Below are 14,326 nucleotides of genomic sequence, written 5' to 3'. Positions count from 1 at the left end.
TGTCTGTATGGAGAAGAGCAGACAGCAGCTGCAGAACTACAAGGCTCAGCATACTCCATCCAGGACTGTATGCAGAAGTTTTTTGCCCACCAAAAAAATGACGTGGGCTTCGCCATATTTTTGTATGCTAGCCAGGTACAGCTGGCAGCCACGGGCTGCCTCCAACCCCCAGTTGCCTATTTGTACCCGGCTGGGAACCAAAAATATAGGGAAGCCCGTTTTTTTTAATTATTTCACTTATTTCATGAAATAATTAAAAAACAAATGACGTGGGCTTCGCCCTATTTTTGTGTCCAGCCGGGTACAACTAGGCAGCTGGGGATTGGAATACGCAGCACAGGTTAGCCCGAGGTTTGTGGGCGCCTCTGCTGCGGATTTCAGTCCGCAGCCGTCCCAGAAAATGGCGCTCTCATAGAAGCGCCATCATCTGGCGCTGTATCCAACTCTTCCAACAGCCCTGGAGCCGGGTGGCTTGTTGGGTAATCATGAGTTAATACTGGCTTTGTTTTACTAGCCAGTATTAAGCCAGAGATTCTTAATGTCAGGCACGTTTGACCCGGCCATTAAGAATCTCCAATAAAGGGTTAAAAAAAAGACACCACACAGAGGAAAAATACTTTAATAGAAATAAATACACAGACACATTAGAGACTCCATCTTTATTACCCCCTGTCAGCCCTCCACGATCCTGCTCTTCTGTCTTCTTTCTTTCTAGTGTAGTAGTAGTGACGATTGTAGTGAGGAAGGATGAGATTCACCAGCTCATCACTTGGGGCTGGGGAACCTCCATCCTCACTACAATGCTCACTACAATCGTGCAGCAGCGTGCAGCCTTCACTCCGTGAGTGATCACTGCTGGCTGCTAGCGGTAACGCTGACAGACGCGTTACCATAGCAACGGTGCTCTCGGAGCCGCGGTTAGCGGTGACGTCACCGCTAACTGCGTTGCTATGGCAACGGTGATCTCCGTTAATGACCGGCTGTGTCAGCCGGTCCCTAACGGAACGGGGAGTCGACCGTGTGCTAGAGCATGTCGCCGGTACACGGCGATACACATATGTGCACCGTGTACCGGAGAGATGCACTCGCAGGTCCTACATGACGTGTCATAGTCATGTGACCAGTCTGTAGCCAATGAGATAATAGCCACATGACTGGTCACATGGCTATTTTGACGTCACGATAGGTCCTGCATCTCTGCTGGCAGTGCAGGTCACCGGGAGGATTCAGCGATCATCGGATGGAATAGCGGCAGGAGACAGAGTGCAGAAGGGATCGCGAGGACCGGTAAGTGTTATGGCAATGTTTATTAACTGTTTGTGTACATTTATAATGCATTTTTATGTGTTTGTGATTGCCTCCCATTATAGCCTATACGTTCGAGTTCGGTTCGTCGAACGTTCGACGAACTGAACTCGAACGAGACCTCCGTTCGGCGAACCACCTCGAGCCGAACCGCGACCGGTTCGCTCATCTCTACCCATTAGTGTGTGTCTTGAGCCATGTTGAGGACCAGTTAATAGATGACTATGGTAAGACAGCGATAGCTAGGATGTTATATGCGGCTAGGACACTCATTGTTCAACATAGAATATCTGGGAGACCCACCAAGATGTCAGAATATGTAGACAAGATAAACTGGGTGATAAATATGGAAAAGCATATTTATGTTAAGAGGAACTGTATTACTAAGTTTGATAACATTTTGGCTCCTTGGATTGATCATTTGTGTCTCTCAGGGCTATGGGGTACTCGGTCCAGGGCCGTATATGTACGGGGATGCTGTGTCACGATTGTGTAACGGCCGATGCCCGGTTCCGTGACCCTGGGGATGTTTTTTAAAAGGTATTATATACAGGGGAATTGAAAGAGTTTGTATCGTGACGCCACTTGCGGGTTGCGGTTATGGTGATGGAACCGCCACTGCACAGTCTGTTACCTCTGGGGCTGATGGTGTTGTGAGCCTGGATGATAGGCCCTCCGCAAATAGGGCCGGGCCCCAGGGAGTGAATGGTGGGATCCGGTGCAGAAAGAAGGGAGACCACACAATCGGGATGCAGTGCAACTTTTGTTTTACTCATAGTGGTGTTGAGCTGTGGCACTGAGGACGGCTGGTTCAGACCCCTGGTCCCTTTTGTCCCAGTGCCAGTGCGGTGATCTGGTAGTCTCTTTCCCTGGCACCTCTCACTGGTTGGTGGGACCCCATAGCTTGGAGCATTTTTGGGTCCCTTAATGTCTGTCGGCAGTCTCTTGTCCGTACAGCGGGCAGTACGAACCCTGTAGCGTCGGTGTTCTATTCCAATCCCTGGCTCAATCTTTACTGCTGGTGCCCCCGGATTCTTGGGTCAGTGAGGTCCGTGAAGGTACCCTCACTGTGAAGGTGTTTGTCAGGTTGCCTGAAGCTGTCGCCCGACCTAGGGCCCTGTGCCCCGTCGGTGCTCTTGTTCCAGAGGTACCTGGCTGTACCCTCCCTGGCAACCACTCTCCTGTGCCACCTAGGTCACTGTTACACGACCCCGTCTGGAGATACATCCATCTCCCTTCAACTGTCACAACCGGGCTCCCTTACTGTCTGTCCCCTCCCATCAGGTTGTCAGCTAGTGGACTGGACTGGCTCCACCTCTGAGCGGCCATCTATTGGGTCCCGGACTAGTCAGTAATCCCTAATAGGGAGTGGGAACTGGGGATGTTATTTGTTTTTCTGGTACCGGCACTGGTCTTCCAGGTCCCTGGGAGTAAGCTCTGCATCTTTGTCAGGATGCAGTACCTAGTAGTGCCCTGAGGGGTTCAGGGGCATTACACATTCAGGGCTGGCATCTAGGGAGTTGGCATGGTTTAGGATGGGTCTGATTTAGTATGCTGTCTCTTTGTATGTCAATCCATAGTGTATTAGAAATACCGTCATTACATTACCTATTCTCAAATGCCTGTTAAAAATATTGGGTCTGTCTCTGTATACATAGTGATTGCCTGGATTATTGGTCACTCTTCCCTGCTCCAACATATTAGTTTTACCAAGTTGGTGGGGTGATGGCCCTTGACCTGTATATCGCTGCAAATTGCTGAGGTTGGTGTGCTGTTTTATGTTGTTGTTTTTATGTGTTAAATGCTAAAAATATGTTCAATAAAGAATATCTGGTTTAAAAAAAAGTGTTCTGAAATAGTAATAAGAAACTATTATTAATAATCCTTTTATTCCAAAGTATATTCCCTGTCACATTGAAGATGAGACTCCAACACAGTCGTATTGTACAAGAATTAAAGTACCAGTATTAGAACAATAATTACATAAGTTAAACAATGCTGATTGAAAAATTGAACATATAATCAAAGAAGAAAACAATACATAGACCACATCAAAGACAACAAGGGACACGAGGGAGATAGGGGATCAAAAGAAGATTGCCAGGGGAAGGTAGGTGTAGACCATTGTAATTAGTTAGTGACTGGGTAGGAAATCCCAAAGTGACCAGAGGGAGTCAAAATTGTCCATCTTAGTTCCTAACTTCTTTTGTTCTGGTGTATATCTAAAAGAAGAAGGTGGAGAAGTCTATTTCCACCATAATTCAAAACGACAACAGGCTACCGACAGAAGTGTAGAACCAGTTTCGTAGCAAGGTTTCTTATGGGAGGGAGACAGTGCAAAGATCAAGAGATATAGTAATGGTCAATGGGGATTTCCTTATCAAGGATTTCAGGTAAGGGCTTTGACTTCACTCCATAATGAGCCGACATTCCCAAAAAAATGTAGAAAATAGTTCGCATAGATCCATTACATCACCAACAAACAGACACATGGTTGGGTACCATTTCTAAAGCAGTTCAGGTACTTAATATCGTCCACCACATAAATAACTTCTTTTGATTGTCCATGTAAATAGATGGAAGTCTTGGCCGATCTTTTCTAGATTATACTCTTGGTGTCATCAGGTAGAGTCCGGCTTAGAATGTTTCTCTTTTTTTCATTTATTTGCGTCCTAAAATGTATGGATTCAGATTAACTAGAACAGCACAAATATCAGATATGAGTGGATGTAGTAGGTACAGGAACGTGTGAGCCTCTGAATGTCTAATTTTAGCATATACTAATCCATTTTTGAATGGTCAGTAAAGGGACCATGCCCCATCCTTCTGGGTAACTATGGGGGAGGTGGGTATTCTAGTGGTATAAAGTTATTGATTTGTTCTATTATGTTTTAGGAAGAAAAATAAAAAATATATAAAAAGATTAAAAAGCAGGGCCATGTTTCCATATTCTCATTGCTACTGTTTCTATTAATCCATACCGTGTTTATGAAACACAAGTTATGATTGTGTTACACATACGGATGAGAACGGTATTGTTCACAGAATTATCCACATAACTACTTGGAGTAAAAGTTTTGAAGAAGAACATGGCTATTGGGTGTAAAGTTCAAGAGACAGTAATCTCGATAAACTGACGTATAATGTCCAGCCCTGCTGGAAGCTAAATGTGATCCTCATAAGAATTTATACCTTCATAAACCTCTACTGCGCTTATAATTTCCAAACCTTGCCAATAGTGTCGTATTCCAAATGATTTCCTAGCAATGTTCCTCCTCCATGGATTCTTCGACATCCTCCAGATCCATTGAGTGGTCACGTAGAAGGACTTTCTTCTGAAGTTCGGTGTAGAAGTCCACACTTTCTGACACGGAATGGATAGGTTTGTCTGCATAGAAATCCATCCCTTTGTGATTCAGAAAGCAATTGTGCTCCTTCATGTTTTGATGATATGCTTTTTGATTTCTCCGGAATTCCAGGACAGTTTTGGTGTAAGTGTTGAGTGTTGTAACGGCAGAAACCATACAGCAGGTGAAAGAAGCCCACGCAGTGCTGAAATACACAGAAAAGGTTTCTCTTAAGTAAAGAAAACATTACTCCTAAAATTATTCAGATTTAAGTATTGTGAATTGGTGATGAACTTACTAAAATGCCCAACCGTAATCCCATGAATGTGGCCTCCAGTCTTCTGGTCCAAGGCTTACGGTGGCTTGAAAAACCTGAGTGTACATCATGTGTGCCACCATCCCAAGAAGTCCTGCAGAAAATACATTATATTATTAATTCTGACAACCTGAACCAATAGTATTATCATTATTATTCAATTGTTCCATGCGACCTGGAGATTAAATGCATGATCACTAATGATTCAATCTGCCTTGTTATCAAAACCCACTAAAGTCATACAAAACAAAAATTAATTGCTTATTACTAGAGATGAGCGAGCATGCTCACCATTGCTCTATCGAGTATCAGAGTGCTCGGGTACCTGCGATACTCAGCCAAGTATCGCAGGTGATTGGATGGGTCATCCATGACACAAGAACACAAAGAGCAGGCTCTCTTCAATGAATGATGGGAGATGGCACTCCAGTGCAGGCCATTTGCAGTGTCTGAATGGCTCTCCTAAAAAGGACGTTTTTAGATGTAGTGTGTTAAGAAACAAAACAAAAAAAGAAAAATCCTGCGCTTCCTCCTCCCGGAAGTGATCTATCTGTGGCTGGCTGCCCCAGAGGGCAGGTGGTTAACCTACTCATCGCCGGGCCATTTCAGGTCGGGTCAGGCAATGGGTGGCCTTGCCCGGTTCCATTGCCCCGAGGCATACAGTAAATGGTGGGGAAAGTGGGGTATTTGGAGAGTTTGTCATGACGCCACCTGTGGTTCGCGGCCAGGAGTAGCCGCCGCTGCAGGATTCCTCGCCGGGTCAGCTGTTATGGTAGCCGGGATGGTGTTGCTCCCTACAGGTGGAGCGGGCCCCGGGAGGATGAAGAGAAGAGGGTAATGGCGGTTGGCGCCTAAGCACTGGGTGGCAACGCCGATAAGGACAAGTTAACACAGTCTCTGCAGGTTCAAGGGGAGCTCCCCTGATGAAGCTGCCTGTCAGCGTAACGCATGGGGCTCTCTCCACGGCACACTTGCTTTTCAGCTCCTTCATTCTCCCTTTGTTGCATGCAAACTTTTGGCCACACCGGGCCCGGTGGGTAACTATGCTCTTTCTGATCAAATTTTGATCTTATATCCAGCACTTATGTGCTTTTGATATAGCGATTCTGATCCACCTCTTTGCAGCTATGACACCATGGCTATCGCATGATCTCCCTGAGTCTGGCTATTCTGGATAATTTATTTGGCTTTCACCTGCACCTTTTGATATATGTATTGCTACTTTGTAACACTCATGTAGCTTCTATTAGCATTGTAATTGTGTTTAAGGGGTTCTTTTTATTACATGATCTCAAACACTGTGATGATCATATATCTCTATTTGCTGGCTATTTGATCTATGCCATACGCACTTCGGCGCTGAGATATACTATCATGTTGTGCAATTTCAATGACCATGGTTATGATTTCATGTGCTAAATCCTTAATGTATTTTTTTTCCTGCCTTGCTGGGAATTAACCCTTAAGGTGCCGACTGCACATTATTGTCCGAACTCATCTTTGCATGCCACTAAATATCGTACTTACAATGTGGAGAATTCTTTGATACATTTTGTGGATATTTTGCATCTATTCATTAGCAAGTTTTAGATCTGTATCAATTGGTATATTATCCCGGAGCTATTGTATTACAACTTAAGGCCTTTTTGTGATGTATCGTCTGTTTTAAGTGATTTTAAATTGTGTGTTTCTTCATTGACCCAATACAATATTATTATACATTATTGAAATTTCTTTATTATTATTCTTGATGTGTGCCCGGGTTATGTGTGCCTTTTTCTCCTTTGTGTACAAACATGTTGTAGACCTAACATCAACACTGAAACCCTTTAAAAAGAAAAAGATTTCAAGCTGCAGAGAACTGGCACTAACGTTATATTGCTTTAGTAGGTAATGGTTTGTTTTTCTATAATAAACCATAAGCAACCTTGTCTGTTTTTTTTTTCACTAAAACCTGACAACTCCTTTAAGGAAAGGTAAGGGCATGCAACTGCCAGGACAAGTTCATACAATATGGCCTGATTCATCGAAGCTTTCACAGCAGAATTCTGGTGTAAAAGCTCTGAAAAGTTGAAAAACTTTGTGACTTTTGGCATTTTTATGCCATTTTTCCCCACTCCAAAAAAAGGAGAGGAGCAAGGACTGGGTGCCAAAGTTCATCTAATTCATGATAACCTATGGAGTTACGTATGCCAAAAATCTCACTCCAGTCCTTGACTAGAATGAGATTTCTTGCATAGCGCATGGGGTTGCACCCCGCTCAACAGACCTCTTCATAAATCAGAAACGCGTAACTCCAGCACGCCCCCCAGCAAGAGCGGCATGAACAACACTGGTCTTGATGAATCAGGCCCCTAGTGTTCAAAGGCACAGTTCAAAGGCGGAAAACTAGATTATTACAAGAAATGGAAGGCCTCCCATATGATGAGAGGTTGGAAAAGTTAGATTTGTTTAGCTTAGAAATAAGACGTCTCAGAGGAGATCTCATTTATATGTATAAATACATGTGTGGTCAATATAAAGGACTGGCACATGACTTCTTCCTTCCAAAGACAATACTGATGCACTGCTACATATAACACAAGCGACCAGATAATAGTCCCCTAAGGGAACTAGTAAATACAATAAAAGTGATAAAAATCCTAAAAATATGAAAAAAAAAGTTTAAATCACCCCCCTTTTTCCCCATTGAAATAAAAATCAATAGAAAAAATACACATATTTGGTATTGCTGCTGACGCGCCCACGGGTCGGGGGTTACTGGACACCGGGCTACAGTGCTTCTCCTGGGATGCCGCGGTGACCTCATCCGGTTCCGTGACCCCGGGTGTCAATAAAAGGCTGGGGATGGGGAGGATGGGGGTAGTTGTTCGTGATGTCACCTGTGGTGTGCGGAAAATATTAGCCGCCGCTGCAGGACTTCTCTGCTGGGGCGGATGACAACGCAGCTCGGATGGTTCAACTCTCCACAGGCAGAGCTAGGCCCCAGGGAGGATGTTGGTGGTAGTAGTCTCTCAGGCGCTGATTGCGCGGTGGCGCGATGGGGAGGGCGCCGGCAGCAACGTGACGACACAGGTGGAACAGTTCAAGGTCTTTTACTCACTGATCACACACTGCCGTTGGACTACCGGGCTACGCTGTGATGGGCTTCAGCCGATCCCGGATACTCTGGAGGTAACTGGTGGACTGTGAGCCCTTCCTTTCTGTGCTTTGTAATATGAGTCCATGTGACCTGTAGTGCTTCAGAAACTCCTGTCCTGGGTTTAGTTCCTGTCCTGTATAGCAGGCAGTGCGAGTCCATTATTGGGCTGGATCGTGGTCACAACTCCTGGCTCGATCTGCTGCTGTGCCCTCGGCACTTGAGGTGGGCAAGAAAACTTAGAATCTCCTGCCCGGCGGATTTACCAGATGGACATAAACTTCCCCCTAGCCTAGATTGCAAATGGTCCAAGAGTATTAAGCAAAACCCACAGGAGAATACATCCACTCAGGATATATCTAATGCCAAGGATAATCTCAGGGTGTTGGAGAAACTATTGTTTAACGAAATGAAAAATTTATGGGAAGTAGTCTCATTAGAAAAATACCTTTTGCAGCAACGCACTCCTATAGGCCTCACTGTTTACAAAACAATAGCAGGAGACTTTGGAGATCCTACTATCCAATCTGAATGGGACGACATGTTCCACCAATTCTCACTGAAAACCCTTGAATTTATAATCTGCAAACGACGTAACATCTTAACCATAACCAACCAAAAAATGTTAGCCTTATTGGATAATCTTATTCAATATGACAATCACCCTGATTTAAAGCATCTTACTAATAGTATCCTAAAACGCCTTAAGGAATATGAGAGAACCATTATAGAGAAAAAATGAAAATACCGCCTCATCATTCTACTTTTAATATAGATAAGGACCCCATTCTGCTTTCACCAAATCAATTTACAATTTTAGACGAGTACAATCCTACCTTTGACGAACACTTACCTAGTAGCTCCCTTCCTTCCCCCACTTTTTCAACTCAAGACCATACTAATTCAACCCAATATACTCCAGTTATCCCCAGGAGTTTACAAACTCAAGACCTATTTTACCCTTCCCGTTTCAAGTGAATCCTTATCCCAGATGAAGACAATTACTGCCCCTGACTCATACAGCCAGCTATCTGACCTCACTATCTCTGACTAAGATCACCCTCTATTTACTATTACCTAATGCAACCATCAGTCATGTTGCAGGTTAACCCTTGAGCTTCTACATCCTCATCAGGCGGCCTGAATTTTCAACAGCTGAACTCATTGACGGGTAATTTTTTGAATCATCACCTAGTTCTATTCACAGCAATTTTCTAGGTATATTAACTATTGACCCTCAATTCTAACGTATATTTAACCATAACACTGTCAGTTCCAGGTTAACCCCTGAGCTCCTACATCCTCATCATTTAGCCTGAATTTTTCTACAGCTGAACTCAGTGATCACAGACAGGTAATTTTCAAATCGCTACCTAGTTTTATTGACAGGTAACTTTGAATTCATCACCTAGTTTTATGTACAGCACTAGTCTAGGTTGTATTAACCATATTCAACTCTGACCTGTATTGTCTATCTTCAATAGGTGGCACCAGCTAATTTATCCCGTTTCACTAATCATATGAACATCCTCTCTATTTATCTCTTTATATTCACCAAACAAACACCCTATCAGGTAGTTACACTTATTATACGTTATTAATATCAATTTTTATACTGTCCCTTATTTTCATATGGTTATTTCATGTGATTATATCATTTTCATTCATACTCTTTTAATATCTTATACTATTTTTACCAGGTGATACTCTAATCTTTATCCTATGTAGTTGCTGAAACCAGCACTACATACTATATCCTATAGACAAGCTTTATCTCATCAGGTAGTTTTCTTATCACCACCAGTAACATTCGTATTCCTGTGGTTCATCTATTAATACTAATTTCAATTTACTAATACTTTTAGGACATTTTCCTAAATATTGCTAATCTATCAGGCCTCCAAAAGCAAATACATAGGCACTCAAAAGACCAGTACTGGTAGGTTTCTCCCTCCTCTTTTTAGGAAGCACCCACACCGTGGAGCTTACTGTCAACACAGACTAATCTACTTACCTTGGTTTACAGGTTCCTACATAAAGGTGAAACACCAAAAGTTGTTCTCTCCTCTTGTCATTTTCAGAAATTCTACATTTTGATCCTCAATCTATATATATAATTGCCTTATTCTGTCTGTTTGCCTGTCTGTCTTGCTCCAAAATGACGTCATTACAGTGACAACCGTCGCCACACCGCACACGCTAAAGAGCCTGCGACCAACGGCTTAACTAACTGAACAGCCTGAACTACGGGCCGACAGGACGATGCCCGACACTTTTCCCCACACCCACACGGAGCCCCGACTCCCCGGTGAGTGCTGCACCACTGGGTGACCACACCGGCAACCCAGCCGACACATACCCACCACTCGCCTCCCCCCCGCACACATTACCCCACTCCACCCTCCGCATGTATACAATGAACACACACACACACACACACACACATACACACACAAGAATAGTCATGTCCCCAGCCATGCAGTCCCCAGCACTGACGTCCTCAGCACCATGGCCCCGCTCAGCTCCATCCCCCCGCACTCCGCCTCCCGCACACATTAACCCGCTTGGCTCCGCCCCCCGCACTCCGCCCTCCGCATGTTTACACTGAACACACACACACACCTGGATAGTCACCTGTCCCCAGCCATGCAGTCCCCGGCACTGATGTCCTCAGTGCCATGGCCCCGCTCGGCTCCATCCCCCCGCACTCCGCCCCCCGCACACATTACCACGCAGGATGGGGGCACATGTCAGGATGGCTGCACCACGATGGGGGCACATACCAGCATTGGGCCACATCAAAGCATCAGCATATTTTTACTTAACTTTACGCTATTCATGGCCTTCTTTCATTACAAACCATGGACATCATTAAACATTAGACTCATCTATTAAAACTGTTCCTTCTGTTGTTTGTCATTTTAAAACCAATAAACAATTATAAGAATACTAAATTAAACCTAAGCCATCCAGTCCATTCATTACCTTATTATTCAATCTGCTAACCTACATACACATTCTAGACTACCCGATACCTTAGAATCGGGCCACCTTCTAGTGTGTTCATAACCACCATGTAATTAGTATTTAACCCAGATCCGCAATATTCCTATTATAAGTTTACCTGCATTAATTCCTGTCATTTTGTATTCCTAACAGGTCCCAAGTCTCCCCTTCTGTCCCAAAGTTCTTCACCAGGACCCTCTCTACAATACCTCCACGCAGAGATTTTTTGTTTTTGTTTTGTTTTTATCTATAATTTTAAATTTTGTGTTTTATCTTAAATTATTATACAATAAATCAGTATACATTTTAATAATTCCCTGCTGTGTCTCCATATTTGTATACCTAAATTTAGGTCTACCCATTCACTCCCTATTCCCACTGATCCAGTTAGCGCGGTAGTTTTTCAATTATTTCATCTTTTAGACAGGTTTACGCGGACACTGCCAACTGCCTGCAGCTTTTATTCCCTCCCCCCACTTTTTTTTATATTTCACAGATATTATCAGTCCTGTGTCCCCTCCCTGGCATCACCTCCATACCCCCAGAGTTAAGTATAGCCCCTTTCCCATTCCTTGTGGGAGCGCTAGTGTCCATCTTTATAATTATTTAAAATCATACAATGTGATTTTCAGGATTTTTTTTATTCTGTCTGTCACAGTTGAAGTGTACCTACGATAAAAATTACAGAACTCTCCATTTGTAAATGGGAAAACTTGCAAAATCGGCAGTGTATCAAAAACTTCTTTTCCTCCCTGTATGATGGTGCTGAAGCTGTCCCAGACACAATGTTCCATCCATGTTCCATCCATGTTCCAAGAGAAACGTTCATGAAGCTATTCAGCCGCTGTTATATATAATACCCAGTAAATGTCGCGGGCAGCGGGGCGCTGCGCTCACCACGCTCGGGCCACGCTGCTGCTGCTCGGTGGCTCGAGCGGTGGGCCGGATCTGGGGACTCGAGCGGCGCTCCTCGCCGTGAGTAAAAGGGGGGGTAGTTCGGTTTGGGGATTTGGTCCGTGACGCCACCCACGGGTTGTGGTGAGGTTGGGCACCACCGCTGCTATTGACGGGAATCCCGGTAGCGATGGTAGGGAGCAGCTGGGATGTTTCTTTCCCCTCCGTGGGTAGGGGGTTGGTGGTCCCGGGGCCCGGTGAGGTGTCGGAGAGGCAGACTTGGCAAGGTGCAGGGTCGCTTGGACTGCGCAGCGCGGTGCCGGATGGCACGGTAGTACTCACTCAGCCACAAATGGATGCAAAGTCTCTGGTAAACCAAACGGCTGGATGGACGGGTCCCGCAGCCGGCTGCTGTGGTTTCTCCCGGACGGTTGGTGGTGGCTGCCTTTCCCTGCACCTTTGTGTATGTTCGGTCCCGATGGCTTCCCACCGGTAACCCGCTCCCCAGCATGTATATGTGCCGGAGGGGCCCTTTTGCCCGCAGGCTCTGTCCCTTGGAACTCTAGCTGTGGCGGTAGCTGTATTTCCTTTTGCTGGTTGGACGGTTGCCTTCAATCGGGTCCTGGCTGTTAGGAAACCCCTGGGGTTCCAGTCACTGACGGATTTGACCTATTTAACGGCGACTCCAAGCCTGGTCGGGGTCCGCAGGCCCTGCCGGTTTGTGCTGGCTTCACTTCGCTCCCCGGTTCGGTACCGGTGGGCCAACGCCCGTCCCCGGTCCTACGGTTCCGCGTCGATCTGCCTCTCCTGCAGACAGCCACCACCGTCTGCCAACCTTGCTCTCGGTGCCCGGGCCACGTACCCGGACACAGTCAGTTTGCTCCTCTACTACCACTTTACTCTTCACTCTTCCACTTCCCTAACTGATCTGCTCTCCTTTTTCCGCCTCCAGGACTGTGAACTCCTCAGTGGGTGGGGCCAACCGCCTGGCTCCACCCCACCTGGTGTGGACATCAGTCCCTGGAGGGAGGCAACAAGGATTTTGTGTCTGGCTGATGTGCCTATCTCGGGGTGGGGGTGCATGTTGTAGTACCTGTGACGACCTGGCTAGTCCAGGGCGCCACATTCCCCCTTGGTTAAATGCTGACCGTCCGCGGGCTGCTGTCAGTTTGCTCCTCTACTACCACTTTACTCCTCACTCTTCCACTTCCCTTACTGATCTGCTCTCCTTTTTCCGCCTCCAGGACTGTGAACTCCTCAGTGGGTGGGGCCAACCGCCTGGCTCCACCCCACCTGGTGTGGACATCAGTCCCTGGAGGGAGGCAACAAGGATTTTGTGTCTGGCTGATGTGCCTATCTCGGGGTGGGGGTGCATGTTGTAGTACCAGTGACGACCTGGCTAGTCCAGGGCGCCACATTCCCCCTTGGTTAAATGCTGACCGTCCATGGGCTGCCCGTCCATCACCGGTTTTATTTTTCAACTGCAAAAGATATAAAACATGTGAAAACATTCAACAAAGCATATTTATAAATCTTCCCTTAACGGGAGGCACGGTACTTTAACGTTACAAACACATTTTTATTAATAACGATCGGCTTCCGCTCTCCCACCCAAACAACCTGGCCCTGATGCTGCCCCTAAGAAGTGGGCAGCACCCCTTGACCCCAGTCCAGGTTCAGGCTGCCCGAGCGGGAACGGGTACAGTGTCTCGCACCCGACTGTCACTTCAGGGGACCCCACGTCCATGGGGGACCCCTGACCCCTGGAGGATCGCCACCGGTTGCGGTAGTGGCGGGCCTGGGCCATCACTTTCCTCCAGGCCCATCCTCCAAATCAGCCTCTCCGGAGGCGGCAACGGAAACATGCCCAACATATTTACATTTCCACCAGTTTGCGGGTGCCCTGCAAGTTCTCAGGCATGTCCATAAGCAGTTTCTTATGCAACGGTACAAAGGGTCCCTACGGGGACTACTTGCCAGCAATGGCCAGATCAATCACAGTGCCAATCAGGTAAAAACTTCGGTTGATTCACAGTCATTCGTTCTCTTATTTACACACTCAACGCATAATGTTCCTAAATGGTAGTTTCCCTGTACCTAAGCGGGGGTCGACCTAGGTTGGGACGTGTGGACCTTAAGGGCCCAATGTCAGTGGTGACAGGCAGTGGGGCAGAGGAAACAACTGGTTCCTCTTCCCGTCTATCGTGTGGGGCAGGCGGAGACATAGGGGAACTGGGTACAGGCGCATCCCTGGGCACTGGCTCATTGTCGGCTACTTCCATCTCTTTTTCCTCCACGGGTTGTGGGAACAGTATCACT

The 14,326-nt window shown here is 46.1% G+C and overlaps 1 protein-coding gene across 1 annotated transcript in view; it reads right to left on the bottom strand.

The window, feature by feature from the left end:
- Positions 1-3,274: 3,274 nt before the first annotated feature.
- Positions 3,275-14,326, bottom strand: part of GSG1 (germ cell associated 1) — a 111,728-nt gene continuing 100,676 nt past the window's right edge. The window contains exons 5-6 of the mRNA XM_075321901.1: positions 4,951-5,062; positions 3,275-4,857 (exon numbers count right to left, since the gene is read on the bottom strand). Of these exons, the coding sequence (XP_075178016.1) occupies positions 4,566-4,857; positions 4,951-5,062 (404 nt within the window). The 3' untranslated portion in view covers positions 3,275-4,565. The remainder of the gene's footprint in view (positions 4,858-4,950; positions 5,063-14,326) is intronic.

The sequence above is a fragment of the Anomaloglossus baeobatrachus genome, chromosome 8, assembly GCF_048569485.1.
Source record: "Anomaloglossus baeobatrachus isolate aAnoBae1 chromosome 8, aAnoBae1.hap1, whole genome shotgun sequence".
Classification (NCBI taxonomy): Eukaryota; Metazoa; Chordata; class Amphibia; order Anura; family Aromobatidae; genus Anomaloglossus; species Anomaloglossus baeobatrachus.
Note: the sequence above shows the minus strand (reverse complement) of the source record. Positions and strands in the feature narration are given on the sequence as shown.